Here is a 10321-nt window from a genome sequence, read left to right on the forward strand (position 1 = left end):
TTCCATTCTATGGCAACATCAAATTCTCACTCTAACACTTATGAACATTAGATATTTTTACCGATTATGTCAATTTACTCGTTTTCACTTAAAATCGGCTAGCAAAAGTTATTTAACATAATTTCAAGCTTCATATTCTACCATAAAACATAAAAATAAACATATTTGACCTATGGGTATTTTTCCAAATATGAATCCTAGATTAAATTATTGCTAGAATAAGCTAAATCAAGTTACCGAGACTCTAAAAACGTAAAGAACATTAAAAATGGGATTAAATCAAGTTACTCTTGTCCATTTTTGTCGAACAAGTTAACCAATGGTCTAATTACCATTTAAGGACCTCCAATTTAAAATTTCATAACAATTGGACACTTCTAACATGTAGAACTCAACTTTTGCACTTTTTACAATTTAGTCCTTTTGACTAAATTGAGTGCCCAAACGTCAAAATTTTCAAACAAAATTTTCACGAAATCATTTGGTGAAATCATAGACCATAAAAATATAATGGAAATAAAAAAATTTTCTCGTGGAATTTGTGGTCCCGAAACCACTATTCCGACTAGCCCAAAATTCGGGCTGTTACAACTTTGTCCCCTTTAGGGATTTTAGTCCTCAAAAATCTTACCAGACAGTAGATTAATGATTTCCTTCCACACAGTATATTTCAAATTCACACATGATTTTAGACTTTCATATCTTTTATAGATAATCACATAAATTCATAAGAAAATCAGGATAGCGATATTTCAGCATCTGAAGCTACACAAAGTATCGAAAAAATACAATCCATATAGAATGATATCCATTCCTATGATAAAAGAAAATGTCTAGAAAGATCAATGTCACTCATAATTAATGGAATCCAAAGTAATAGAAGCAATATAATCTTCACGTATATTCAATAGAACAATAACCAGTAGAAACAAAATATTAGCCTCACTCAGACTTTACAGTCGATTTTCATATTCACACAAGGGAATAAATACCAAAAAAAAACATGGCAATGTCAAACATAACCCAAACAAACCAATAATTCTTTTATCTATTAATATGTTTAGCTAATGTTCTCAAACGGTAAGAATTCTTTTTGAAACTAAATAGTCACATATTCTTCTGAGGATAATTGTACACACAGAATGTCTAAAAGGAATCATAGTAATTACCCCATTATAGCTATTGTACTCAGCTATTAATACAATACAAACATTACTCAATTGCTGTCATCAGAATTTTCACATTATCTCTTTACTAACAGAAATCGATCCAGAAAAACTTTCGGTTAATTCTTTCTTTAAATAACATACCTGAATAAATCATTTAATCGGATTTAACTTCTTTTGTGACAGTAACTTTGCATAATCTGAGTAAATTTCAAAACTATCCAATATCTCTCTTTTTATATTGTCTTCATTTGCTAATTCATTCACTTTTCCGACCACATTATTAATCTTCCGTACACAAACTTCTGTAACACTACACTCGTAAGCTTATTCAACCAACATCTTACAAATTTCATTGTAACATTTTACTAATATGGGGGGTGATTGTAGTAAAGCCTCAAATTTATCTTACACATAAATGCGCATGACACATACTATCACAAATAGCCAATTCATTACTAATTTCACATTCTCAAAGCATTTAATAAACATTTGCTTTTAATCACTTTTCTTCTCAACACATAATTAATATGCCAACTCAAATCACTAATTCACAATCAAAATTTCTATATAGCATCACAATCCAAATATCATAACTCATGTGCTCATATAATTATAACATTTATCAATAACAAAATGTTATACTCTTTGATCCATGCCTTTATGAGTTTAAACTCATAATCAATACATTTTCACTCAAACATTTAAGTGTTTACTTCTATACTGTCAGAATTAATTCAGTTGAAAAATATATCGGTCTCATCAAGATAATTTTCATCATAAAACAATATTGATGAAGGGGTGATGGTGAGGACATAAAGCTCTTAACTTACTCTCATAGATACACATATATATATGACTTTGCATTCATCATCAATGTAATACCATCGTAACCACGTAATTCATTCCAAACAAATTAACACATCTATTTATTATGAATATTTTCTGTCACCCACAATTTCACACAATGAATTTACTTACTCGAGCTCAATATTAATATCTATTTAAATTTTGATACTTATCTTCTATTTTACTTACCGACATTTATTCAATTAGAGAACGTCTTACAGAATTGAGTACTTCGTTTTCTCTATGCCATAGTCCAAATATGGTCTTACACATATTTACATATTGATGCCATAGCCCAGCTATGGTCTTACACAGTAGCACATATCACACTGATGCCATATCCCAGATATGGTCTTATACAGAAATCACATATCACATGTTGCCATGGTCCTGCCATGGTCTTTTTCGTTAATTCATCACATATCACTGAAAAAAGTACTCATTCTTGCGTTCTACTCAATTTAATCTTCCAATTCAATTTTCATACTATTATAATATTCATGGTTATAAGACATAAAACAAAATATCTTATTATCTTTAACTTAACAATTAAACATAAGATTCTACCATATGCACGTACTGATTTCATTTATTCTAACAGATATACATAAACACACATTCCATCTATTTAAGTAAATTCGCTTACCATATTCACTTAATCAAATATGTTGAGCACATAGCATCATATAATCACCAACATACTTGGATGAGCTTATCACAATATAAGCATTTTTTTTAACTTATGATCATCTATTTTCATACTTTCTGAAATATATAATTTTTTTTCATTCCGACTATCTATCTTCATACTCATAAGTGCGCCGAATTTATTCTCTTAGCTTGAGGACATGCTTAGTTACATATAACTCAAATCACATCTCGATAATTCAATTCACTTTAATAAAACAACTGTATTGATTTCAACTATCAAACACTAACTTATCAAGATACTATTTTCTTCATGCTGAGGATACAGCTCAAACACACAATCTATCAACATTCTTTTAGCATACAAACCAAAGATCCTTTAACCGTATTAGGTTAAGGAAACAGATATTTTGATTGAACTCATTAACTTTAATCAAATTTACCTGAGGAAAAATTCAATCATATAATTTTAAGTTTATGCTTTCATTATTTATACATTTCTAAATTTCGTTTCTTCATAAACACATTTCAATTACCTCAATATAAATTTTTAGCATTATTGAAAGCAGCTCGGTTAGAAGTCAACTCTATCATAACAAAACAATTTCCTTAGAGCCAGAAGGTATTACACTATCACGAGTAATAATATAACATATATACCTAAACTCACATACACTATGTTAGTCCGAGAATAGACTAAACCAGAGCTTTGATACCACTAAATGTAACACCCCAAACCGGTCTAAACATTAGGGCCGAATCTGGTGATGTCACATTGTAACACCCCTTACCCGTATTCTACGCTGGAATAGGGTACGAGGCATTACCAGAATAAATACACTTATAAACATATTAAACCGAGTTATAAAATTTCATCCAAATTAAAAACTTTCAAATTATTATCTTCGAGTCACTAATTAGGGTTTACGAGGCCCAATACATACCTATTCATATGCTCAATATATCCGTTAAATCAATCCAATATTGAAGAATCCACTTTAAGTCAAAATCAATATTAATCACAATTATAAATATTTTCATGTTATTTTCATATATCACTAACTGAACTTTGAATGTCAATTTACGAAAATATATTTCACTAACACATTTTGGTATACACAATGTTTAATTGATGAAATCATTTAATTGAGCTAAATTTCATATTCACTCCGAATTTTCTTCTATATCCATAAATGCTTTCACTTACCATTTACCTAACCAATTTCTCGAACCAAGCTATCACACAACAATAATACATCACCTGTGCTTCATGAATTCAATGTTCGAATCATATCACCATCAAATCCATGTCATTCGAATACTTAAAGTTTATTCAAACATATATTATTATGTTTCATATACCAAGCATATGTCAAAATTACGAATATGTAATCAATTCATTTGTCATTTATTTGACTAGCAAATTAATCTCAAAGTTCATAACATTTCATTACTTAAGATATGCCATAAAACACTCCTTTAACATAAACTAGCACCATGGCCGAATTTTCAGTATGCTATTTATTCCCCTATTTCTGAATCACATAGCAAAATATTACAAATATGTATATCTTTGAATACTATAATTATGCATCAACTTACCAACATGAGTTAATTCATGAGCCACTCATGACATCATTTCATGCCAAATATACCACACGCATATGCTATGAAACTTTATTTTCTTTCATGAGCTTACCATGACCAGTAATGCACCAATATAAGCATCACTCCTATTTCAACATTTATCGATTATAATCAGACATTTAACCAATTATACACAATTCATTCATATACTTTATTATCCTCCTCCTCTGCTCCATTCTACATCCTTTATGTATATAACATGCTTAAATAGCATTATACATAATTTCACTATTCACTTATATTTAAATTCAAAGTTGTCTAGTCGAGTTACAGTCACTAAATTATTTTTCTCTGGAGCTACAGAGCTCCAAATTAAGTTTTGTTAATTTTCCCCAAAACTAGACTCATATATCTTCTTACCATAAAATTTTCAGAACTTTTTTCTTAGCCAATTATTACAGTTTATTCTTTAAATTCACCACTGTTTCACTGCTCAACATCTTTGACCTCTCTTAACTAAAAATGAATTATCTCATTGTACAAAATTTAGATGATATTTCCGTTTATTTCCTTTGAAAATAGACCCATTAATAATCCTATGAATATAAATTATAACTCATAATTATTTTTTACAATTTTTAATTATTTTCCAAAGTCAGAGTAGGGGATTCTGAAAAAATAATTATTAATTATAACTCAAAATATGTAACTCTTTTGCTTGTTCTGTTTCTTTTATGTAAATATAGACTCATTAAGCTTTCATTTAATATCTTATTCACTCTCCAATTCAATTTTCATCATTTTTGGTGATTTTTCAAAATCACACTATTGTTACTGTCCAAAACTGTTTTGTTGCTAATTTTACTTTTTCATAATTTCACTTTTCACTTTCAATCATTATTCAATTCAATTCCACACATATATTCATCATTCAATCACACTTAATCGTTATATGATCTCATGTATTTTCACTTAGTCAATTTCCCGATGAACACTTCGGAATAATAATAGATACACGGTGGATTCAGCACACAGCAACCACCCTTTGTAATCAATGATCACTACACCAAAACAGGCTTTTAGCGACGCTTTTTTAGGCCTTTAGTGGCGCTAGGCACTTTGAGAAGCGCCGCAAAAAACTCCGCTAATGACAGCGTCGCTAACTTTAGTGGCATTTTTAGAAACAAATGCCGCTAAAGAACAAGACCTTTAGCGACGCATTTCCCACAAACGCCGCAAAAGGTTTAATCTATAGCGGCGTTTGTGACAAAAAGCGCCGCTAAAGACCATGACCTTTAGCGACGCTTTTCCCACAAACGCCGCTAAAGACCATAACCTTTTGGCGGCGCTTTTCCCACAAACGCCGCTAAAGAACATGACCTTTAGCGGCGCTTTTTGTCACAAACACCGCTATAGATTAAACCTTTTGCGGCGCTTCTCGCAAAAACGCCGCTAAAAACATAACCTTTAAAAAAAATTATTCTAATCAAATAATATTTATTTTTATGATAAATATTATATTATGTTTTATTTTTTAAATTTGAACTTGAAATATATTTTTAAGGATAAATAAAAAATATTATTTAAATTAAAATTTCTATGAAAATTTTAACTTTAAAACTAAATATAAAAATTAATTAATTTAATTTTAGAATTTAAAATAATAAATTAATAACACAATTAAAATTCAAAAGTTAGAACTCAAGTTGTCGTAAATATTAAAATAAAAATTTAAAATCAAAACTAAAATAAATAATACATATGAGAAATAAACTGACTAGTTGAATCTACCTATGACTATACACATCACAAGAGGATTGAGTTGAAGCTCTATCAGCAACATCTTTAGTTTCATTGGCGCTGCAATTGGCACTCTTTTCCGCCTCAAGATTGGACGCAAAGTCTATGTCATCTAGGACTTTGGTGAAGAATCAGAAATTCCAGGGTCTGCACAAGGCTTTTGCACTTCTATTGCAGTTGAAAACCAAGGTATACCCTGTTTAGCATAGAGCAAAATGTAGGCTTCCTAGGACAACACAACTTCTTCAACACAAGTAACCTACAAAAGACAGAACATGACTATTATGCACTATTATTCTAAGTACCATCAAAATGTTACCGAGTATATTACAAGTTGACACTTAAATTTCAAACTTAGGATGGAAATTTGCAATATCAGTGAAATTATCAGATCCAAATGCTTGAAGAACAAGCAAAATATTTAAAGCAGTAGGGAAACAGAACCCTCTGTAAGGTATCCTTCATAAGCAAGAAACTTTCAACAAGAAACACATTGTATCCAGTTCAGAAACTGGATATGTTAGTAACTATCCTTAGTAAAAACCAGAATGCACATTAAAATGTGAACAAATTCATCAACGCTTACCCTTGAATCATTCATCTTATGCCACATATTAGGAGAGGACCGAATGTAGCAAACATAGTGTCCAGAAGTAGGTCTGGATCCAGAATGTTTCACAACTGCAAATAGTTGATACCTCAGTTCCTCCTATTGCAAAAAAGGATAACAAATGAAACAAGTTCAATAATCATGCATTAAACATAAATTTTGTCTTGTCTAATATGCTCACAAAACCAATAATCATGAATTCAGAATCTTTTAGATTATTTGATAAATAAAATATTTTATCTTTCTTGCCAATAAAATAAAATAAAATAAAATAAAAAACAAGAATCAAATTAGTTTAGCTCCAAGTCCTTAGTCAAATTTAATTAAACCTCAAGTTTTTTGTCAAAAGAAAAGAATATATATAAAAAACCAAGAAAACACATACCTAGTTTGATTGGCAAAACGTCGTTTTCTTTGGTAGACGGCCATTGGGAAGATTAACAATTAATTAAGAAAATGAAAGAGATAGACCTTGAAGAGTTTTTTGCAAGAAAATTTATTAAACTTCTTCTATGTCCCCATGGGAAATATTGTTCTTCATGATCTATGAACAGAAGAATTTTCCAGAGGTAATACCATCAGTGATGATAATGTATAAAGAATTTTCCATGATCTGAGAACATGGAAAGAAAAAGCTTCAATTTTCATTCTTCAAAAGGAACTGTGCTGCACGGAACACCAGCTGAAAAATAGAAGGGCACTAGAGAGTAAGGAAGAGAGATGTATAAAGAATGAAATATTGTCTACACCTGCTCAACTTCAACCATTTTTTTTCTTTTTACACTAATTCATGCTGTATATGTAATTTTACAGTAACAAGAACACATAAATAAATCAAGAAAAAAATTATGTATAATAAATTATGTATAAGACTTACATAGAAAATCATTAACAACATAGAGTTAAAACTGAGTTGGATCTAGAACTCACTCACCAACAATGGGGATACAAAATCATTAAAATGATATGTAACTTCTAAAGGCTTCAACTTCTGAAGATACAATCTCTTTAAGCCGTCTATAATTGAAGTCACAGAGGACAAAGATATCTGTTCTACACAAGAAAGGATTAGTTACACATGCTAAGGATGCAGATAAATAAAAACACACTAAAAAAGGATCAAGTAAAGGAATTAGACAGATATTACCATCATTAACAACAAAAATACCAAAGCTAAAAAACGTAAGTGTTATGGAAGTAAAATAAAGAGACAAATATGAATTTGATATAAATAAAGGAATTATTTATAACCCTAAACCCTATACCTAGACTAAAATGGTAGTAACAAGAGCATCAGCAGCAAAGGAAGATCAACTATAAAATGACAAAACAAACCTTCTTTGATTTGAAGAACTACCTGCAAGCCCCCAACTTGTAAAAATAACATATGATAGTGAAATCGGAGTAAACTAATCATCAAAGGTTACAACAAGAAAGTCATACCATTGCTTTCAAGGCTACTTGACTTTGAAGATTGTTTCTTTCTCTGAATAAATCAAGCAAAATGATAAGAAATTCCAGACGCTAAGCATATGGAACACAGAGTTTGAGAAGGTAAAAGTAAGAAGCCACATACCATGATTAATGTATCTAAGCCTTCCATTACAGGAGGTCTAATATTCTCAAAGTCTACTGCAATATATCAGCATACCTTAACATTACCTTTGACTATTATACAAGACTATAAATGTACTAGCAAGACAACCAAAAAAATAGTTTCTAAATAAATAAATACACCTCAAAAGTTTTCAGAATGAAATAAACATTCAAACCATGCAATTCAGAAAGAGGGACATGCTAAATCATAATACCATCACCATTTAGGAAATCATGTGATATTTGATGACCTTCTTGAGCCAGCGAAACCAGCTAAGCATTAAAAGTAACAAGAAGTCAGATTAGAAGAAATCAATAAGCAATATATATTATATCATAATCCAAAGAAACTTGCAACTCCTAACCTGCATAGCAAAAACAAATTCTTTGAAACTAAGAAATCCCTGTCTCTTAGAATCAGCAGTTGCCCACACCTTTAAGGAATCAAAACAAGAATGTAGCTGAATCATTTAGAAAATAGCATAAAGGAAACAAGTACAGTAATCAAACTCAAAGTTCGCTTGGATTTTGCTAAATTTACCGAAAATCAAACTTCAATTATTCAATTGAAGATTTAATTTTGGAGATTACGATCAAGTAACAGAAGCAATTAAAAGTTCCCTTATGTTTTTTAATAGATACTTCAAGTTTAAGCTGAACTTAAATAAATAAATAAAAATAAAAATCACTAAAAACGATGAAAATAGAAGAATATTGACCTACTTGAGATCTGGTCGCGATAAATTTGACATACCAAAAAACTTGATTGCATCATTTCCAGTAATGCGTCCATCATTATCTACCGAAAAGAAGATATTAAAAAATTGTAAAACGAAAATTTGAACAAAAAGTAAAGCTAAAATCGTACCTGAACCAGCAAAGTTGAACCACTCTTGATAAATTTTCTGGTGTTCTTGAATATGCATATATATATAAATTCAAGGAGAGAAAAAGAAAAGGTTTAGGGATTTGAACGATATTACGAGAGGTTGGGGCAAAGGAACTCATGGAATTTTGAGATTAAAAGGGAAAAAGAATTAAGTACAAACTTTTATTTGGGTTATTTAGGGCGCGCGATGGAGATGAGAAGAAGAGGGAGTAACGAGCAGGTAACCAAAAATCATTTTTTTGGGAGTGAGCGGGATTTTGAATATTTATAAAAATGCCGCTATTGTTTATTTTTTACGGTGTTTTTCATAAAAAATATCACAAAAAATCATTTCATTTTCTACTATACGATGCCATTTTGCTATGTTAAAAATTATTTTAAAGTAAAATTATTTTTGTGGCGTTTTTCATAAAAATGCCGCAAAAAATTATTTCATTTTAAATCTGTTAAAAATTATTAGTTAAGTGATTTTATAAAAAAAATTATTATAAATTGAATTTTTTTTAAAAAAAATCAACTATTCTCAAAATAAATATCGTATATTTTAATAAGAAAAAAAATGATTGAATGACTGTAATTAATTATTAAATTAGAATTATCCAATGTAAGCAATTAATCTCTCACATATCAAATTTCTATTAAAGATTGAGACGTTAATCATGATTTTATATTATTCAATTCCTATCCATATCAATCTGTTACATTAATTTATTTATTTATCAATTTTTTTAAATCTATATTTAAATCTGACTCACTTACCTTCCATTCCCAATCTGTCAGCTATAGATCATGATACACAAAGGCACACACACATAATGTGACTTTAAAGCGTTCAACTTACAGTATTAACATTTCAACAGCCAATTCGACACCGAGCGCGATTATTGAACTCCATATAATACCTTTCTAGCTTTACAAACCTTAAACTCCATATATATTTTTTAAACCTTAAACTCCATATTAATGCATTAATTGATTGTATAAAATTTTATCATTTAACAAATCTCATGTAAACCTTAAATCCTAAACCATTTAATATATATAAAATTTATCTATTATCTCTTAAATAATTAAAACTATAATCATAATTTTAATATATTAAAATTAAAATTATTTCTTTTACAATTATATAATAAATTATTTAATATATAAATGAAGAAACACCAATTAATTTAA

At 29.4% G+C, this 10321-nt stretch overlaps 1 protein-coding gene across 26 annotated transcripts; it reads right to left on the bottom strand.

The window, feature by feature from the left end:
* Positions 1-5958: 5958 nt before the first annotated feature.
* LOC107921032 (EH domain-containing protein 1-like) lies at positions 5959-9383 on the bottom strand. Of its 26 annotated transcripts, none has more exons than XR_005908912.1 (10): positions 9125-9369; positions 9011-9055; positions 8622-8690; positions 8478-8529; positions 8237-8289; positions 8104-8146; positions 7595-7708; positions 7046-7342; positions 6637-6759; positions 5959-6309 (listed from the first exon to the last, which is right to left on the bottom strand). XR_005908912.1 is itself a non-coding variant. In XM_041086289.1 (10 exons), exons 2-7 carry the CDS (start codon positions 9050-9052, stop codon positions 7617-7619), a joined length of 360 nt encoding a protein of 119 aa, XP_040942223.1. In that variant the 5' UTR covers positions 9053-9055; positions 9125-9369; the 3' UTR covers positions 5959-6309; positions 6637-6759; positions 7046-7273; positions 7595-7616. The 26 variants fall into 26 exon arrangements, 1 of the variants encoding a protein (XP_040942223.1); XR_005908927.1 differs by having other exon boundaries at positions 7595-8017; positions 8980-9055; XR_005908929.1 differs by having other exon boundaries at positions 8237-8292; positions 8980-9055.
* Between the last annotated feature and the right edge of the window lie 938 nt (positions 9384-10321).

The sequence above is a fragment of the Gossypium hirsutum genome, chromosome D01, assembly GCF_007990345.1.
Source record: "Gossypium hirsutum isolate 1008001.06 chromosome D01, Gossypium_hirsutum_v2.1, whole genome shotgun sequence".
NCBI lineage: Eukaryota > Viridiplantae > Streptophyta > Magnoliopsida > Malvales > Malvaceae > Gossypium > Gossypium hirsutum.